Here is a 21,500-nt window from a genome sequence, read left to right as displayed (position 1 = left end):
AGCTATTTTCTATTATATCAGCAGTAGTCATGCATATTATCCTAATTCTATATATATTATAATATTACATGAAATTGTATAAATATTAACACACTGTCTTGCTCAGCTCTCTTTTGTGGCTGTTTTCAAGGTGGGTAACCAGTGTTATAATTATAGAGCCAGTAGCAATAGAAGACATGAAAGCTATTATCATAAAAAGCCCACCCATTTCCAAATCCTGACTTCATGGATATAGTGAACTAAAAGCTTATAAAGTATAATTTGGAAACCAGCAGAGCTTTATGAAGTTCTTACTACCCTTGAAATTACTAATGCCATGAATCCCTGCTTTACTGACTTTCATGCATTTGGCAACTTGATTCTGCTAGTACTTTTCTATGACATTTAATAACATCAATATGTCCTTTGAATGCAGTTTATATGTCTTTCATTTTTCAATGCTCTAATATTCATGAAGTTTGTACATTCTGCTGAAGTTAAGCATCCATGGAATCCTTGGGATTTTATAAAAGTTATTTTTATAAAAAAACTTTAAAACCTTGCTATCATTCTCTGAAGATTGAACTACTGTTTTATTAATAATGTTCATGCTCTTAGTTTGCCTTTTGCCTGTCAAAAAGCCTTTGACCAAACTAGAAGATTCTATTAAGAATCATTTCTGTTCTTACGAACTCAGAAGTAGAATTACAAAGATCATTGAGGAAAGTCAGTTGATACAATGTTCCTATTTTTATTTTCTAATGTTTTAGTTATTGAGACTTGTTTGTACACTTGTTTGGTTAGAGCCTCTAGTTTAGCTAGTTTAATTGCAAAATACGTAGAAGATACTCTGTAAATGTTATATTGAATGATCTAATAGATTGACCTAAATCCATGGGATATTTTTGGATGTGTCCTCATTGGAAACTGTAGTAATTAATCATATTAAATGTGTTTTTCAGCCTTTATACTTAATTTTTTGTAAGATCTTTGAGAATATTTCCCAAATGATGTACTATTGTTTTGAATTAGACGATTATAAGTCAAATGGGACTTAAAGAATCATAATCCAAACTAATAGATAACTTGTATTTGTTAGAATATTGTTTAAAGTATTTTAATTATTCTTTTAAAACATTTCTTTTGAGATATCCAACTTTGGACTGAAGGTTTTAGTCAGCATCTGTTCTTGAAGTTAAATAGGAAAAAGCATTTTTCTTTGAGCTATACCTAATCTATCTTATATTTACATTTTTATAAAATTTTGCTGTCTATTTCTGAAGTAGGCCAAAGAAACAGTGGTCTCTAGGATCAGTTTAAACCATGTATCACAATTTGAGAACAGTTTTCTCAAAGCAAAAATCTATGGATGAAGCTGTATTTTTAAATAATTATTTTAAGTTGTCTATCAAATCGATTTACCAAATATTTAGTTTGGTTTTATTCTTAATAGTTTGGATTTTAGTAATTTTCTAAGAGTTATATTTTATAAAAAATTTATAAGAGTAAGAATAATGTATAAGAATGTTTAAGAATTATGTAAATACTCTACTGTTCGGTGTAATAAATTACAAAGCATGTAAAATTAAAGCAGAAATGTTACCTATTAAACTATTTTTCCATAATCACTACTTAATGGAAGTTTTAGGAATCACAAGTGGCCACATCAAGTGCTTCGATTAACTACTATGCCTAGTACAGAGCCTCGCACTTTGTGAGTGACATGTATGACTTAGGAAATTTTTACTGAGTCTTAATCTTTGGTTTATTAGCATAGTATAGTCGACTTCTATCTGAGAATTAGGGAAAACACTGGATATAAATTCAGTGATTAATGGTAGCTGAGGCAGTAGTGAAAAATACTAAAATAATGAAAGTACTATCAATAAGAAACTCAATTTTTTCATTAATTTAACAGAGAGTTATTTTGAAAGCTAATAGAAAAAAATTGAATACCCTATTCTATTAATTTTTACTTCTTGGTCCATCTTTTAGGTTTTATCTGCTTAAAATTTCTAGGGTCTCTAACACAGACTTAACAATTTCAAAACACTGAATTTGTATGTAATAGTTTTTAAAAATTCATTGTAAAATAGGAATTTATGGGGAAGGATTTTTATTCAATGAAGGATAGTTACAGGAAGCTAGAAGTATCTAACAAAGTAGTCAGTTTGTAAGATTACTTTAAAATTATGTTTTGACATGAATCTTTTCTAATATCTGTAAATTTATAAATAATTAAATTATTTTATTAATACATTTACAATATATCCTACTTAAATTCATAATAAATTTTATTAGCTTATAAAGAATCCTAATAAACATAGTTAACTTTGGTTCATTTATGACAAGATAGCATTATTAATTATCATTCTTCTATTTGGCTAATTTAAATGATTTATTTCACATTCATAAGAGTAGAAAGTTTATTGTCCAAAGAAGTTGGGTTGTTTACCAACAGTATGGAAAAGTCAAGGTCATAGTTAAATCATTCTTTATGTCTTAGAAGAAGAGATATAAATAGGTTCTATTTTGAAAATGTGGAAATTGAGACACACTGGATTTAAGTAGCTATATCAAGGTAAAATTTAGTAACTTTTAGCAACAGGACTTGAACTCATATCAGCACTGAACACCATGCATGTAATAGGGTCTTAATATATGGTTTTTCAGTTGAAACAAACAAATTTGAATTCAGTATATTGAATTTTTAACCATAGTATTAAACCATACTACTTTTTACCAAGTAACTGTACAGTGACCATGATTTGTATATCTTCTGAAATTCTTTAGGATAACATTTATTCTGATTGCTCTTGTCAAGTGATTCCATTTTCATCAAGTACTTGTATTTTCACATTGCATACAGACCACTTGATACACACAGGGCTAAAAATACTTCTTAATAACTAGTTAAAAGAATTATTGAAGTTATCCTGCTAGATATATGTTCAAAGTGAAATGACAAAATATCCATACTGTTGAGACAAGTAGAATTGCAGTAAAGTAATGTAGGCTCTATAAAGTATTATGTTACTATTGGGATGAGAAACAGATAGTAACAGTAAATTTGGCTTCTGAATGATAAGGGCATCAGTGTTAAATCTTGGGAAGAGGACAAAATAAAACGGGTTTGCTTTGTGCCTCTGTTGGGCAAGCACAGTGCCAGGGCCTTTGCCTACATGTTAACTCAATTTAGTTGTCATAATATAAATTTCTGTGTTCTTTTCCATATTCTACAGTAAAAAATTAAATTAATTTAAATACTGTTCTTAAGATTATGCAGCTAACAGGAGAAAGCTCCAGGGATGCAATTCAGGTCTTTCTGCCTGCCACGTGCCTACTCTTCTCACCTCACTATAATCTTAAGAGTACCAGTTGTCCCCACTGAAAAAGTATACGAGTTCTTTCATACAGAAAATTAAAAGAGTTTAAGAAGAAAATTTGAAATTATCAGAGGTTAAAAAAACTCAATACTTATTTTACTTTGAGAAACACAGTTCGTAAGTAATATAAATACCTCCCTTGAGGACTGAAACTTTGGCCTATTTTATAAGTTCGTTCTGTTGTTATGTAGAAAATGAAGATTTATGCATATGTCCTATTTAAAACATTTAGAAGTCATTAACTTATGGTTGTTTAACCTAGTAATGTTTAGACTGTCTTTTCTATAACCTCTTCAAGAGTACTAAGCCCAGCTTTCCTATTTCAGTTCCTTATGGTTCAACCCAAAATGTTAACTATGCCACTTCTAACATAGGTCCAGACTAATTTCCTTCCTCATATGTAATCTTTGTGCATTATAACAAACTACTTATGAATCTGTGAACTAATGAACTGGTCTTACTATGAGCTTACCCTAATTATATGTGTGCTTATAGCTAACAAAATAATCATGTCTTATGTATGGACAACTCCTGGTGCTGAAAAAAATTTTTTGGTATGTAAGATTGATTCATAAATATGTGTATATATACAATTAACAACAGGGAAAGGAATGAGAATAATTTGATGGCAAAGTTTTGAATTTACTTAAGATTTTTTTGAAAATGCAGTGAGTACCTCAAATTTATCAAGCAAAACTGTTCTGTGACTAGGAATTCTTTTTCTTCTGCTTAAATAAGTATTACAAATTCATTCATATTTACACAATTTTTTCTTTCAAATTTCATGTTTAGATGGGTAAACTTTTATTTACAACATTATACTAATACTTTCTTCAAAGTTTTATACTTGATTTTCTTGTGTTCTACAGAGCCAGGAAAATGATGAGCTAAGAGATGCCCATGAAAAACGCAAGGCAAGGCTACAGATGTTACAGACCAACTACAGAGCAGTAAAAGAGCAATTAAAACAGTGGGAGGAAGGCAGTGGCATGTGAGTTACATAGCTCATAAAGGCATTTCCCTAAATATTAAATGGAATGGAATAGCATCATATAGGTGCTTAAATGGCTTTTGTTTGATTGTGAAGAAATTATTTTGTAGTCAAATCTTTATCAAGGATTTTTGAATAGAGAATATAATAAATGAAAACAAAAATATGCTAGCAATAACTTGATTTTCCTATCGTTTGCAGAAATCATTAGCATGGGCGATTGAATTATTTATATTTTGGTATCTATAGAGTAACTTAATACAAGTATATAGCTTAAAGGAAAAATAGTTCCTATCCATATGATTGAAAAACTACTTTAAATAAATAAAATATTGGTGTTACAGTATATATAAATCAAAGAGTATTTAAGTTTTAATTGAAAGGCATGAGAAATACGAAATTCACATATATAGTTAACTGCCTTAAAACTACTTCAACCTAGTATGCAATTTGAAAATCTTTACTATCCATCCATTTGTTCTGCAGCTTATCTGAATGAATTGGCGGTCTCAGTTCAATTGCTCTGAACAGGTGTTCAGATCTTGGTTAGTCGTAAGTGGCTCCCCTGTTAACAGTATCAACAGAGGGCAAAGGACTGAATGAGTACAGAAAATCTACTACCCTCTCATCTTTTCAGATGGATCCTTTAGGGCAATGTTGATGATACACATTGGTCTTTTCTATAGAGAAATACTGTTTCTAAATTGGCCAGTACAGCACTTTTACAAAATAAAATGAAGAGTTTGTTTTATGTACAGAAAATGAAAACATAAAGATCATTTAGCATGTTTTGTAGATAACTGTCACATCTAAATTTTTCCTTTGAAGAATGGAAAGTATTTCATATGACCTGTTGGTAAAGCAGTTGGATTTAGCCTCTACTCACCTAACTTTTTAGTAGCCACTAAAAGTGTGAAAACTACTTTCTAACTATCTGATATTACGCTATTCACTGATTAATGCATGTTTTAAGATAGAGTACATAAACCACATTCAGATTGGTTGCAGCAAATTCCAGATGTATTGATTACTTATAATCCTTTTATGGAAACTGTGACTGTTCTACAGTGTTTTATCACTAGTAGAATGAATGAGAGAAATAGAGCTAAAAATACTGTGTGTCTGCTTTGAAGTTTGCTTCTCATAGTAGCAGTTTAGGTTTTTTAGGATAACATGATCAAGGATTTTAATTGCTGTGTACTTAGGTTTTAGGAAATTCGTAAAATAGTGAGCTTTAATTAGAAATTTGGTCAATAGATATTTAAAATTTTTAGAGAATGTATAAATGAGTTTTTATTGCATTTTGAACATATTAAGTAAGAAAGTAACTTCACTTTAAAAATAGGATGGAAATCAGGAAAATAAAGAGAGCAGATCCTCAACAACTTCAACAAGAAGATTCTGATGCTGTATGGAATGAACTGGCCTATTTCAAAAGAGAGAACCAGGAGCTAATGATTCAAAAGTGAGTTTCTTTTTTAACAGTGTGGACTTAGATAAATGTTTGAGAGAAAATTTTTATGTCTTAAAGGCCATGAGAGAAATTTCTTATAAAATTTGGAAAATAAAGTAATCTGATTTTTGCCAATAAAAGTTAAGAAAAAAGAGGCTGGGTTTTAAAATATATATATATGTATAATGCAATAACAAGTTGCACATTTGCTAGCTCTAGCTGAAACTGTATAATATGATCTAGGGATTGTGTTAATTAATGTGGCTCTCATCTGTTGGAGGTGTCGCTCTTCATTAGCTTGTATTTTAGACACTGCCGTACTTCATTTTTGGAATGAGGTGGAGAGGGGATAACCTAGCCAGCCATCCTTGTTTGATCTCCTAGATACATACGCAATGCAGAATGCCTGAGCTCTCTTGGTTCCCTGCCCTGTCCTGCTAATCCCAGCTGAGCTCATTATGGTGTAGCCTTGCTGCTACTCTTGGAGCCAGAGCTGTCCAAGCTAATTACTGGTAGCAGCAGAACTGCCTGTTAAGGGTCTGGTATGGATCTGCTAACATGGTCCTTGGTAGTGACCTGCAAAGGACACGAGGGAATTGCTTTCTTTCTTGCTGTGCACTGCCTGTCCTTTGGGCTTAATGCTGATCCCTCCACAGAGGTCTTTTAGCTGCCCTAAGTATAAAACTTGATGAAGGATACTCATATTTTAGAAAACATACAGTTTGTGTCCTTGATCTTATAATTCACAGGCTATTATATTCAGCTTGGCAAAGAAAGAACACTTTTTTTTTTGAAACAAAAAGGAGTTAGACCAACATAATTAGCCTCTTTTGCTACTTACCTATTTCTTCATTTACAGTTAATTTTTGACACTCAGGCCATGCAGTCTTTTTGAAAGCCTGGATGTCTTTTAGATTACTAGAATATAGCATCATGTGGTATAATGTAATTAAATATCATTGAATTTTCATAGCTAGAAATTAGAATCTTATTTTATATACTATGTAATAACATGTGTAACTTTAGATCACTACCTTTTCCATGTAATGATAAACTTTTGAGGAAATGATCATATCAGATTTAAATATATAATTCCAATTACCTTGTAAAGTACACTACACTACTAGTACTAAATGTTTGATGCCAATAATGAAGTCTCTTATCTCACAAATTATTTTATAGATTTTATAGATTGTCCTAGAAATATTCCCTGATACTTTTGATAGCTTTGTTGAGACATAATTCACAAGCCATATACTTCACCATATAAAAGGAATAATTGAGTAGTTTTTAGTATATTTGAATAGTTGTACACCCATCACAGTAAATTTTAGTACATTTTCGTTAACTTTCTCCTAACTTGACCCCTGCTGACATCACATTGAAGAGAGTGTGAGGGAGTTCCTCATTACCACTTGATGGTGGTGGAACTCCATGGTTCTCACTTGGCCTTCACTGAGCAAGGCTTTTTTTTTTTTCCTTTCCCCAGTGGTATATGGCTAGAGTAGGGATGGTTATTGTCAATAAGATTTCTATCCTGCTAGTCTGTCCCTTTGTTGGTTCTTTGGCTTGAGAGATCAGACTTTCCTTGAGACTTACTTTGCTTGTGTCTGTTGGCATTTCTGGGTCATGGATATCTCTAGTACTTAGTTTGAGATACTTAGGAGGAAAAGAGAAAGCCAGAGAACTTAACCACTGTGAGTTGTTGTTCTTCTGTTGTTCATTTACTCCTAAAGTCCTTATCCTATCCTTCTTCTTCTCTCTGCCTTTCAGAGTCTTCTTATATTTGTTTTATGTACAGATCTTCCTCAACTAATGATGTCCCAATAAACCCATCGTAAGTTTAAAATATCATAGGTTAAAAATGCACTTAATACACCTGACATCATATCTTAGCCTAGTCTACCTTAAATGTGCTCAGAATACTTACATTGGCCTACAGTTGGGCAAATTCATCTAACACAAGCCTATTTTATAATGAAGTGCTAAATCCCTCATGTAATTTACTGCATAATGTACGGAAAGTGAAAAACAAAATGGTTGTATGGGTACAGAATGGTTGTGAGTTGTAAATGGCTGCTTACCCTTGTGATTGCATGACTAGTTGGGAGCTGTGGCTCTCTGTAGCTGCCCAGCATCATGAGGGAGTATTATACAGCATATTGCGAGCCCAGGAAAAACATCAAAATTTAAAATTCTAACTACAGTTTCTACTGAATACGTATTGCTTTCGCACCATTGTAAAGTTGAAAAATCATCGTCAAACCAGTTTAAGTAAGGGACCTCCTGTGTTGTGTTCAGGATTTTTATATTAATTAGTGGGAGGAATAGGGACAAATATATCTACTCCGTATCAAGAACTAGAAGTTTCAGCTTGTTTTTCTATAGACCAGGCACTCTTATTTTTGTGTCATATAGTAGGATACAGTTTAGTAATAGTCAGACTGTTTAAGGAATAAGATTTATCCTTATTTATGTAATAAAAACTGTCTTTCAGTTTTAAGGCTAGAATACATTAAAGAAGGTGTCTACTAAAACTACTTTTAAAACAAATTTGAATAGTACTTCCAAATTCAGTCTTAAAAATTGAGTTAACTTTTCAAGACCCTGATTAAAAAAAACTGTGTGGCAACTCTAACTCCAATTCAGTCTTTAAAGTTGACTTAACTTTTCAAGATCCTGATAAAAATTGTGTGGCAACTCTAAATCAGTTTTTAAAATAGGATTAAAAAAGTGATACTACCACTGACTTATATTACAATGTTTTTACCATTGAGTATGGTCAAAGGTATTTGTTGCTCCTATAATATAGAAATCAGAGGACTTGAGAAATTTGCATGGAACATAGTTCCTATAATAATTCATTTAGATTTATAAAATGTATCTATTTATTATATCTTAATATTTTTTAAAAATACTAAAAACTTAGTAATGTATAAACTAATAAATGGGCTAGTTCCTTCAGTATTTATCTAACAAATATTCATTTATTTATTCACTTATTTATCCATTCAGTATTTAAACAGTACCATTCAGAGATAGGCACTAAGTTGGGAACTGAATGTGTGGTGGTGTACTGAAGAGTAATAATTTCATACTCTGATGAGGTTTATTCTAGGAGCACCTGCTGTGTGCTGATGAAGAGAAACCACTGTTTATTCGAAAGAAAGAAGCAAGGAAAGCTTTTAGAAATGCTAATAAGCTCATAGCTTTTTCACTTAGTCGAGGATGTTGCCTTACTGACAGTAAATTAGATTTATGAACCAACAAACTTACGTTAGTTAACATTCTGCTAAATAAACATGTTAACATTCTCCTAAATAAAAACATTAGTGTAAAAATATTTGTGAACATTTTTTTCTGAGTAGTAATATAAAACTATAAAAGGGGCTCAGGTGCCACAGTGTATTAAGCTTTTCTTACACAGCAAGTCCAGCTTATCCTTGATAGGAACCCTAGACGTCAAGGGAAGGTGTGCAGACATTCACTGTGTGTCTTCTGTTTTCTCGGCTAAAGAAATCAGGAACTTGCAGTGGGTGGGTAATTTTGGTCTTATGATACTAATCCATAGCCTATATAAAATGCTGCAGCTAGGCAGTCTGCTAGACACAGGTACACAGGGAGAAATAATATGCCACCCTTTTTATCAGAATCTCACACCTTATCAGGGATAACAAGCAAATGTATGATAAGAACTGTAATAAGGAAATAGTACTGGCACAAAACAGGGACAATGGCATTATGATTTCTCCAGTTCCTCCAGAAACCTAGGGAATTATAATTGATTGTCTCTCTATCTGACCTCCTTGTAAAATAGTCCACACTAGATCTTAATGACCCCATATCACAAATATGTCTAGCATATACTATTCCTTTGCATTCTTATTATCAATGCCCTTATCCAGGCCATCATCATATCTTCCCCAGCGCTGCAGAGTGATCTTTTAAAATATGAATCTGAGCAGATATCTTCCCTGTTTAAAGGCCTTTAATATCTTTCCATTGCTCTTAAAATAAAATTACAATTCTTTATATAATACACTTGAAGATCTTGTCCCCTTTCTTACCATTCCTATCTTACTATTTTCTTACCTGAAAGTAAGTATGAGAATGCAAAATATTGGCAAGGAATTACTGATGTTTTTCTCAGTTGATACTGAGAATTCTTATTAGTGAATGTGTGAATGAAGGCCGTTAGAGTTGGGGGTCAATGGCAAAGGGTTTAAGACGTGCGATTAAAAACTTCAACTTTATTTTATGAAAGTAGGGAATTTTACCCTCTATATCATAACTTGATAAGGTCTTCTTATTTCAGTGATCTTTTGATCATTTTTTAATGATAAAAAGTAAACATGCTATAGATCAATGGCATAGCCCAGGATGGAGTACTTTTGTCTCTCTTGGGTTAAACATTAAATATATGTAGGCCATAGTTTCAAAGAATACTTAAAATTCAATAATAATTGCTTGAGGAATTAAAATAAAAATATTATGGTTGGAAAGTTCTGTTAATTTTTTTCTTCTGCAAAGCAAGACCCCTTGCCTTCCTAAGCAAGAATATTATATTTTCCATATGTAGAAATGAGGATTTTAGGAACTTTATTTCTCTAATATGAGTTGGAAATACAATTCCTAAAAAAAAAAATCTGCTAATAATGACATATTTTGAAAACAAATGTATCTTTGGGTAAACATTAACAATGTACAAATTATTTATTACTTTTATTTTAAAGCATACAATTCAATTGCATTTAGTGCATTTAACTTGTTGTACAGTCATGGTCTTTGTGTAACCCAAAGCATTTTCACCACCCCCAAAAGAGACTCCATATCCATCAAGCAGTCATTCCCCATCCCATTTTCCCCTTCCTCCAACTCCTGGCAACCACTAATCTGTTTTCTGTCCTTATGGATTTACCTATTCTGAATATTTCATATAAATAAAATCATGTGACCTTTTGTGTCTGGCATCTTTCACTTAGCATGATGTTTTCAAGTTTCATATGTATTGTAGTGTGTGTCAGTGCTTCATTTCTTTTTATAGCTGAATAATATCCCATTATATGTATTTACATACCACAATTCATTTATTCATTCATTGCTGGCTCATAGGATAAATTTATGTTTAACTTTTTGAGGAACTGCCAAACTGTTTTCAAAGTGTCTGCAACATTTTACATTCACTCCTGCAATCTGTGAAAGTTCCACTTACCCCATAGCCTTGTCTGCTCTTGTCATTTCCTTTTTTCCTCCCTCCGTCCCTCTCCTTCCTCCCTCTCTTCCTCCCTTCTTTCCTTCCTTCCTTCTTTCTTTCTTCCTATTATGGCTTTCCTCGTGAGTGTCAAGTAATATCTCGTGGTATTGATTTACATTTTTCTTAATGTCTAATGAGCATCTTTGTATGTTTTTACATATCCATTCTTTGGATAAACATCTAGTCAAATTTTTTTTACCCATTTTTAAAATTGAATTGCTTGTCTTTCTGTTCTTTCACTGTAAGAACTCTTTACATAGTCCAGTTACCAGATATTTGCAAATATTCTCTCCCATTCTGTAGGTTGTGTCCTCACTTTCTTGATAGTTCTTTTGATGCAGGGAAGTTTTAATTTTGATGAAGTCCAGTTGATCTATTTTTTTTTCCTTCTTTTCCTTATGCTTTTGCTGTCATATCTATATGGTCATCACCAAATCCAAATTCATGAAGATTTACCCCCCATGTTTTCTTCTAAAGTCTTTTATAGTTTTAACTCGTGTTTAGATATTTGGTCCATTTTTAGTTAATTTTTTACATGGTGTAAAGTAGGGATCCAACTTCATTATTTTCCATGTGAATATCCAGTTGCCCCATGTATTATTTTTTATAGCTTTGACAAAGAGGCTATTTGATCACATGTAAGAGTTAATGAAGTGAATTAACAAGATGAGAACTTAAATGCATCTATTCTTGAGTTCAACATGAAATAGCACGGGCTATCATAAGCCAGGGGTAAAAGAGAATATAGGTTCTTGTATATTAGTGCTCTCAATTGTTGTACAAGTTATCCCAGGCTGTTGAAAGGCAGCAGATTTCAGGGCTCTGTGGCAACAAGTGTTATCTCAGCTACTTTATGATTGAAAATCAGGAATAAGAAATTCACCCACTGAGATTGAACTCATAGGAATTAAACTCATCTACTAAGCATTCCTTGGTAAGAGTGAGACGTTTCAGGACAAGATTAGCATAAAACCTAATTCATTGCTGAGTTAGAGCCCCAAAGCCTAGGGCCCATTATATTCCTCTTTTGTATCTCTAGAATACTTTAGAGTACGATGCAACTTGAGGCCTATAAGAATTCACTCATAACGCTGTTCAAAGTAGTGGGTCCTGGAAACAAGTAAACCAATTATAATTATGTAAATAATATATTTTTAAAAGGCCTTTAAACTAAGGAGTTTTATAATATTAGTTACATATTACTGAATCCATGTGACCCTTTGTATTGTTTGTAATTTCATTCATTGATTCAATAAATATACTGGGCACTGGAAGTAAAACACTGAGCAGAGGACGCATGGCTCTAGTCCTCACAGCACTTCAGTTTATTGGAGAAAACAAACAATAATCAGTGAGTGCAGATATACAGTTACAAACTTTGATTAATACAAAGATAAATCTCTTCTATGCTTCTCCATGTTTATGTTTTTCCCAATCCTTTTTGGTTTTTTTCCCATTCTTTCTCTTTCCTGCCCTCCCATCTGGTTAAAATATAGAAATGGTTTATATTTTTGTGTCCTGCACAATCAACCTAAATCATAGGAGATAGAATATATTTTTATTGTGGTAAAGAACACAAAACATAAAATTTACCATTGTAACCATTTTTAGGTATACAGTTCATTACCATTAAATACACTTACGCTGTTGTTTTACCTCCCCACCATCCATCTCCAGAACTTTTTCCATCTTCTCAAATTGTAACTCTGTACTCTGTACCCATTAAATAATAATCCCCTATTTCCCCCTTCCCTCAGCCCCTATCTCTTTCTCTTTTCTGTCTCTATGAATTTGCCTAGTCTAAATACCCCATATAAGTGGAATCATGCAATGCTTTTATTTTTGTGTCTGGCTTATTTCATTTGTTATAATGTCTTTTAGATTTTTTCCATTTTATAGCAGAATTTCTTTTTAAGGCTGAATAGCATTACATTGTTTGTATATACCACATTTTGTTTATCCATTCATCTGTTGATAGATATCTGGGTTGTTTCTATCTTTTGGTAGAATATAATAATAATTTTGTTGTATTTTCATTGTATTTTGCTGTACAGTTAACAAGATTCTTGGCTAAGGGAAAAACATTATTTTGTATCTATTGACAGATATTTCACTGGAGTAAATGGTGTATGGTCCAGCATTTGGTTTTATCTTGGTGAAAGTTCCATAGCACTTGAAAAGAGTGTGTATCCTGGTATTATTGGGCAGAATGTTTTATAAATGTCTATTAAGTCAAGGTTTTTCATAGTGCCTTTCAAATATTCTATGTCCTTACTGACTTCCATCCATTTTGGGTGTTGATTACTGAGAGAAGTATTTTAAAAACTTCAGTTTAAGTATTTTCAGATTTTTTAAAACAATTGTTAGCACAAGTTTAGATCATCATTTACCAGAGCCTTTTTTATCCCAGTTCATCAGAATGACCCTTTTGGGTTCCTTATTGGGTGCCCCTAGTGTTCAACAAGATCCTCCTCTCTAACTGGTTGGAATTCACATGTCTTCCAGTCCTGTGAGAGCTGTGAGAATAGTTCCATTTATAGTTCTGGTTGTTCTCTGCTTGCCTTGTTGAGTTTCATACTATGCATGTGCTACAAAATATTCAGCCACAAACTCCAATTCTTAAAGCTGATTTCTGCAGCTCCTTCTCTTTGTAGCTTCCTCCTCTGTGCTTCACAAATTCCAAACATTTCAGCCTTCCCAAACTCCAGTCTCATTTCCTTCAGCTCATTGAAGACTCTCTCCCCCTGCATCATGGTCTGGCAAGTTCCTCCTGGCAGAAACCTGGACTGTTGTTAGGTCTCTTTGTCCATTTCCTTTCTTTCAGGGATCACAGTTCTCTGTGACCTATTGTCCACTGTCTGAATACAATCATCTCAAATAATTTGTCCACTGTAAGGCAGATTTTGAATTGTGGTTCTCATACCAGAGTATCTGAAACACCAGAAAAAATGGGTAATAAATCAGAGTCAGTAGATAGCCAGTGTTTATCTTGCTTAGAGAAACCTGGGCACTGTCTCTGTCAGCGCCTTCCCCAAATACCCATTAAGATGTGGTTTGTTGGTGCATAGTTTGATTCAAGAACAAAGTTGTCCCTAATGTTTATAAATGCTCTGTATTAAAAGTAGGAACTGTGTGAATTCTTAAAAAAAAAAGGCACAAACAAGCTGTAGGCATAGAATACCTCTAAAGAACATGAAATAATGTTTCCAACAACTATAGCCCTGTGTTCTACTGGATTAGTGATCTGAGAGCCAAGAAAAAGTAAGATGATAAGAGTTACATCTGCTTTTTCTTTGTGGGGCCATCTTATGTTCTATATGTACATTATGTTCCATGTTCTTAGCCAAACAAAGCAACCATATAATTTAAGCTTAATCACTGTGTGGATGGCTATATATGTTTGTATGTGTGTGTGCCCTTCCCATCAAGCTGTAACCTGAGAAGCTGCAAATGTGTATCATAAGATCCTAATTTTTAAAATCTTTATGAATGTGTTTAAGTATACAAACTGTAAACATCATTTTTTTCAAGAAGTAAACTGAGTGAGGGAAAGCAGATAATACTTTTTTTTCCTCACTTTATATAACTTTTTATTTGAATTATTCTAAGAATTGTATCTCTTATTTTCTTGAGTACATTAAAGTTTAGAACTACTGTTATATCTTCCTGGTAAATCATTCCTTTGACCATTATGTAATGATTATCGTTATTTTTAATATTAATTCCTCAGTGTAATTTTATTGTTTATGCTCCTTTGAATAATCCTTTTCTTGCCTTCAATTTGATTATGTTTTGATTTCTTTTTTGATCTCCTTTGACTTAAAAGTTTGTATTTGTTTTTCATTCTTTAAATTTTTTGTGAAATTATAACATATATTATTTGACTGTCTAAAGTTCATCAGTATACCTCTACCCTCTTTTAGCATACAAAGATCTTAAATGCTTTAACTCTTTCTTTCAACATACATCATTATGTTCAGACCTTTAGTTCTACCTAATTTTATCTCTACCTTCACTTAGATATTGCTACGATTGCTTTACATAATAAATGTTTGCTTAGTTCATGTACACATTTACAAATGTCTTTCATCATCATTCCCTCATAGCTTTTGAGTTAATTCTTTTTCCTCTAATTCATTCTTTAATATTTCTTTCATCTAGGATCTATAGATAGTAAAGTATGGAATGTGGAGAATGTTACTTATTCTCCTTCTGGCTTTTCTTGTTGATATCCAAACTCTACTGTCATTCCTAAGTTCTTTGCTTGTTAATTGGTTTTTTTTTTCAATCTTTTGAATTTAAAATTGTCTGTTTTTCTTTGGTGTCCTTTAGTTTCACTATATTTCTAAGTGTGAATATAGTTTTGTAAATGCTATTTGCAATTTTTAATGCTTTCTTAATCTGTTAATTCATAGTTTTGATCAGTTCTCAAGCTTCAGACATTGCATGTTGAATATTGTCTTCTCCCCATTTCTCAATCTCTCAGAATAATTTTTGTTAGATACTTTCTGGCCTTCTCATTCCAACACACTATAGATTGTTGCTATTTTCCTTCTCTTTGTATCTTTGTGTTCTTTCTGAGTTTACCAATTTTCATTAGCTTTATCTGTGTGCTATTTAACTTACACACTGAGTTTTAAATTCTAGTTATGTTGTTATTACTAACTTCAGATTTATTTAGCATTTACAGATATATTATTTGGCTCTTTTTCTTATTTGTCTGCTCTTGTTTCATAAACCCCTGTCTTTTTTAATGTATGTTTGTCACCTCTTTTTCTTTTTTCCAACATTTTAAGAACTCCAATTTTATAAAAACTCATTTTGAATTACTCTTTTATTCCTCTTCCATTGCTGTGCGTTCTCTCATTTTGAATGGGGTGTATATTGGCTGTTATTCATGGCTTTGAACTTATTCATACATTTATTCTTATTTGCAAAGTTGACTTCTTTGAGAATTATTTTCTGTGGTGGTTTTTATACAGTCCATTCTCTCAATCATAGAAGCCTCTCTGCAGCGAATGATTGTATGTGCCTGTACACTGGCCATAAACCAGTTTTCACATTGCTGTCAACTCTTCAGGTCTCTGCCAATGTTGGCTCTAGTTTGAAATTGGTAATATAGGCTTAGGATTCTGAGTTCACAGGGTTGACCTTGTCTTGCCCTAAGATTAGGGCAGGATGGCTCTTTTTAATGGAACTTCAGCTAAATAAGCTCAGATACTGAGGTTTTCATTAGGCAAAATTGTGCCTCCCAGCCTCCTACAGTTAGCCCAGTTTTGTTTCTCAGCCATGAAAGGCGTTGCACATAAACTTACATCTCCACTCAGGTCTCAGAGTCTCAGGTCTCCATGGGCAGTATTTGATACCAGTCTCTCATCATGGTAGCTCAGTTCCATTTTGCTAGTAATGTTTCTCTGTCTTTACTTGGCATCTAGAGATTTACTCTCTTTGCTTTGAATAGTATGTATTAATATTTTTTATTTTACATAGCATATCTGTGTGTTAACAAATAGGCTGGTACCTCAATATATGATTTCTTAAATTATATAGTTTATGCTTTAAGTATTTAGCATGTTTACTTAGAAAAAGTTGAAAATGACTTGAAACATTTTACTTTCCAGATCCTCATTAAAATTCAGTTTTAATTGTTAGGATTTGATAATATTAATATACTTTTGCTTTTATTTTACTACTGTCTAATTCATATATTTTAAAATATTTTTGCTGCCTTTGTATATTTGTTACATTATTCCTTAACTTATGCATTTAAATAGTTGTTTACTGTGCTAATTTATAGGATGAATCTTCAAGAAGAATTGGATAAACTTAAAGTACATATGTCTGTTGATAAAGCAACGATACAGGAATTGAATACAATTATAGCAGAGAGAAAAGAAGGTAATTTTTTATGGCAATAAATATTTAATGGAGGCAATATAAAACTATCCAGTTCTTTATATTTTATTTTCAGTTTCTTCTAAGAATCTTACCCTGTTCCCCCTCTTTCCACTGCTTTACTCATTCATATCTCTTTAACATTTTCACCTCTTATGAGAAAATCAAATAGAACACCTGAAAGTTAGTTTTATAGTTTATTAAAAATTTTAAAGAGATATTTGATAAGGAGAAAACTATTCGTTTTCATTATTCATTGATAAAGTTTTACTCGTTATGTTTGTTCAAAGTTTTATAGATAATACAAGGGATTATACTCACTATCAATACTTCATTTTCATATGACATTACATTTTTCTGGAAGTCATATGGTCACGTTATCTGGAATATTGCTGCAGTGAACACTGGGGTACATACATCCTTTTGAGTTAATGTTTTCCTTTTCTTTGCATAAATACCCAGAAGTGGAATTTCTGGATCATATTGGTAGTTGTATTTTAAATGTTTTGATGAACTCCATGTTATTTTGCATAGTGGCTGTACTGATTTACATTCTCACCAGCAGAGTGCAAGAGTTCTCTTCTCTTCACATCCTTACCAAGATTTGTTACTTCTCGTCTTTTTGATAATAGTCATTCTGAAAGGTGTAAGATAATATCATATTGTGGGTTTTTTAATCTTTTCTTTTACTCTTAATGAACATATTTAATATATTCACAATTCTTTTAGCAAACCAGAGTTGTTTATGTGACTGTTACCTTAAAATGATTTCCAAATCTTACAAGTAATATTTCAAAGCAACCAAAACATGTAAATTATCCCTGAGGTCTGTAGCAAATGGCTATAACCCAAGCAATCGAATCTTTGTAATGCTAGGTTTCTCTTGTGGTAAGTTATGGGTATTTGAAATAGGTAATAGTCAGATTTGAAACATTAGCTTTTTCCTTTTTCTTTTTTTAAAAATTTTTTTATTGAAGTGTAGTTGATTTAGAATGTTGGTTTCAAGTATACAGCGAAGTGATTCAATTATACATATACATACATATAAATTTTTTACGTTCAGATTTCTTTCCATTATGTTCTCACAGGAAATTGAATATAATTCCCTGTGCTATACATTAGGTCCTTGTTGTTTATCTATTTCATATATAGTAATTTATATCTGTTAATCCTCAACCTCTAATTTATCCCTCCCTGCACTTTACCCTTTGTAACCATAGTTTGTTTTCTATGTCCGTGAGTCTGTTTTTGGTTTGTAAATAGAATTTTTATCATTTTTTTACATTCTACATATAAGTGATATCATATGATATTTGTCTTTCTCTGTCTGTCTTACTTAATTCAATATGATAATCTTTAGGTCCATCCATGTTGCTGCAAATGGCATTGTTTCATTCTTTTTATGGCTGAATAGTATTCCTCTGTGTGTGTGTGTGTGTGTGTGTGTGTGTGTACACCACATCTTTCTCCAGTCATCTGTTGATATATATTTAGGTTGTTTCCATGTCTTGGCTATTGTAAACAGTGCTGCTGTGAACACTGGGGTGCGTGCATCTTTCAAATTATAGTTTTCTCTGGATATATGCCCAGGAGTGGTATTGCTGGGTCATATAAGTCTATTTTTAGTATTTTAACAGAACCACCGTACTGGCTTTCATAGTGGCTGCAGCTATTTACACTCCCACCAACAGTATAGGAGGGTTCCTTTTTCTCCACACTCTCTCTAGTATTTATTATTTGTAGACTTTTTTAATGATGGCCATTCTGACTGATGTGAGGTGATACCTTATTGTAGTTTCGATTTGCATTTTTCTAATAATTAGTGATATTGAGCATCTATTCATGTGCCTGTTGGCCTTCTGGATGTCTTCTTTGAAGAGATGTCTTTTTAAGTCTTCTGCCCATTTTTTGATTGGGTTGTTTGTTTTTTTGTTACTAAGTTGTGTGGGCTGTTTACATACTCTAGAAATTTAACCTTTGTCAGTCGCATCATTTGCAAATATTTTCTCCCATTCCCTAGGTTGTCATTTTGTTTTGCTTCTGGTTTCCTTTGCTGTGCAAAAGCTTATAAGTTTAATTAGGTCCCATTTGTTTATTTTTGCTTTTATTCCTATTGCCTGGGTAAACTGTCCTAGGAGAACGTTGCTAAGATTTATTTCAGAGAATGTTTTGCCTGTGTTTTCTTTTCAGAGTCTTGTCTTATATTTCAGTCTTTAAGCCATTTGAGTTTATTTTTGTGTATGGTGAGAGGGAATGTTCTAACTTTATTGACTTACATGTTCAAGCAGCCTATTATATTTTTAAGAGCTTCCAGTCATTTAGGGTGTGCCAAGATCTGTCAGTGTCCTTAAGGGGAGGTTCTGAGCACCTAGATTCAGGCCATGTAGACTAGATGCTTATGCAACAGCTTTAAAAGTATGCAAATATGTATAGTCATGTGGGACCACAAGTGTAAGTTCCACTGGCTAGGCAATCTGGAGGTTTCCCTGGGAGAGCTAGGATAAAAATCAGGGTTCCAGACAACTGTCTTGGCTCTACTTTGGGAGACACTAGCGAGCTGGAGCAAGGCAGAAGGGGAGTACCAAGATGGCGTCCATAGACAATGTTCCTTGACAGCAGTTTTGTAGTCCACTGGACGTGTTCCCAATCTCAGACCAGAGCTCCAGGACATGCAGAGTTCTTTACAGAAAGGCTAGGTGATGTGCCTCGACCTGCTGTTTGCACATTATCCTGGGGATGGCAGCCTGCCAAGAACTTTTTCTCTAATTTCCATACTTCCATGGGATCCAGGAATGGAAGACCCTCTGGCTACTAGAGCCAAGTGATCAAGGGGCATCCTCTAGGTTGCTATAAAGACCAAGGCACTAGATATTAAAATGAGGGCACCAGCTGTGTGTAGTACTTACCTCTAGGAAACACTCTTGCTCTGGAGTGTGGCAGGGGGAGATTATAAACTTGATGCCCATCTTCCAAGGCCTCTGGAAAGGATTACAGTCAGCCCCTAGATGCATATTCAATTAGAATCATGCCCCTCAGGCTGCAGTCATAAAGACCACACCCCTGGGTCTCTTTCTGTTGCTGTGCCCTGGGGGTTGTTGCTGGTAAAGGACTCTTTCTCCATTTAGTACAGTACCATGGGACTCACAGTGTGAGCCCCACTAGCCTCCAGAGATAGGTGATGTAGAAGTGTCCGATGGCAGCAGACACATAAATTGATGTAAAAGACAGGTATGTGCTTCTTTCTGGGTGACACCAATTATCACAGTCCCATTTTATTGGGAATGCAAGTTACCCTGGTCTTCAGAGCCTTTGGGAGGCATCTCCTGGGTGGTAGCCATAAAAATCAGGGCACCAAATGCATATAAAGCTCTCTCCTGGGAGATATTGGTCCTCTGAAGGGTGGCGAAGGGAGGGTGCAAAGATGATACTCATCAGTCTTTGTCCCCATAGAGTGTTCCAGCAGGCTCCTAGATGTGTTTTTTAAATTAGACGCCTGTCTGTCAGGCCAGCACTTTAAAATAAGTGCAGGTCGGCATGATTGGCTGCCTCTTAGCTAAGCCCTGGGATGGGTACACCTGAGTGCATGAGCCTACACGGATCACTATAGTCTGGTGGGTCTCGAGATAAGAGCCCCATTGATTTTCAAAGTTAGATATTTGGGGGACTTATCTCTTAGGTACAGGTCCTAAAAGTTGAGATTCCCAAAGTGGAGTTCAAACCCTTTTCTACTTGGAGAGAAGCTCTGGGTTTTGAGTTTTCTCCTGGTTGTTAATTGCCATGCTGGCATAAGGGTTTATGGTGAGATTGTATCTTGGCCTCTCCTCTCTACTTCTGTGTGGTTTTCTTCTCATTTACCTGATGTGTAATAATTGCTCAGCCAGCCTTTAGGGTTTTTTAAGAGGGAATTGTTTCCTATATAGCTGTAGACTCAGTGTGACCTTGGGAGGAGGAGAGTTCATATTGTCTCCTTCATTGGTTTCTGAAACACTGGTATCCCAGGTATTCAAATTGTTATCTGGATTTAGCTTGGAGTCTCAGATATAATCAGCATAGATGTCTCTCATCTTTCTCTCCTGAGAACCATTTCTACTATGCTTCCTTCCTTTCTGTAGATTCAGATTTACATTTGATATTGTTTTCTTTTTTCCTAAAGGATTCTCTTTAATCTACTGGTGACATCTGCTGGTGCTGAATTCTTTCAACTTCTATGTACTTAAAAAAACAAATCTCTATTTTATCTTCATTTTTCAAAGATATTCTCACTAAATATAAAATTCAGCATTGGCAGGTTTTTTTTTTTTCTTATGGTACTTTAAAAAATTTACTATTTTCTGGTTTAAATTGTTTTTGGTGAGGGGAGTCAGATCAAGATGTTGGAGTAAGAGGATGTGGAGCTCACCTTCTCCCACAGACAGATCAAAGATACATCTACATGTGGAATAATCTTCACTGAAAATTAACTGGAATCTGGAAGAAAGACTCCTGTGCAATCAAGGTTGTTAGAAAGAAGCACATGTGATTGGATAGGAAGGGAAGAAAAGT

General features: G+C 33.5%; 1 protein-coding gene across 2 annotated transcripts in view; it reads left to right on the top strand.

The window, feature by feature from the left end:
* Positions 1–21,500, top strand: part of CNTLN (centlein) — a 245,958-nt gene that overhangs the window by 120,252 nt on the left and 104,206 nt on the right. For both annotated transcript variants that reach the window (XM_006208273.4, XM_072959367.1), the window contains exons 11-13: positions 4,235–4,356; positions 5,702–5,821; positions 16,861–16,961. In XM_006208273.4, coding sequence (XP_006208335.1) covers positions 4,235–4,356; positions 5,702–5,821; positions 16,861–16,961 — 343 coding nt within the window. The remainder of the gene's footprint in view (positions 1–4,234; positions 4,357–5,701; positions 5,822–16,860; positions 16,962–21,500) is intronic.

This window comes from Vicugna pacos, chromosome 4 (genome assembly GCF_048564905.1).
Source record: "Vicugna pacos chromosome 4, VicPac4, whole genome shotgun sequence".
Lineage (NCBI taxonomy): Eukaryota > Metazoa > Chordata > Mammalia > Artiodactyla > Camelidae > Vicugna > Vicugna pacos.
The sequence above is the reverse complement of the archived record's forward strand: the minus strand, read 5'-3'. Positions and strand labels throughout refer to the sequence as shown.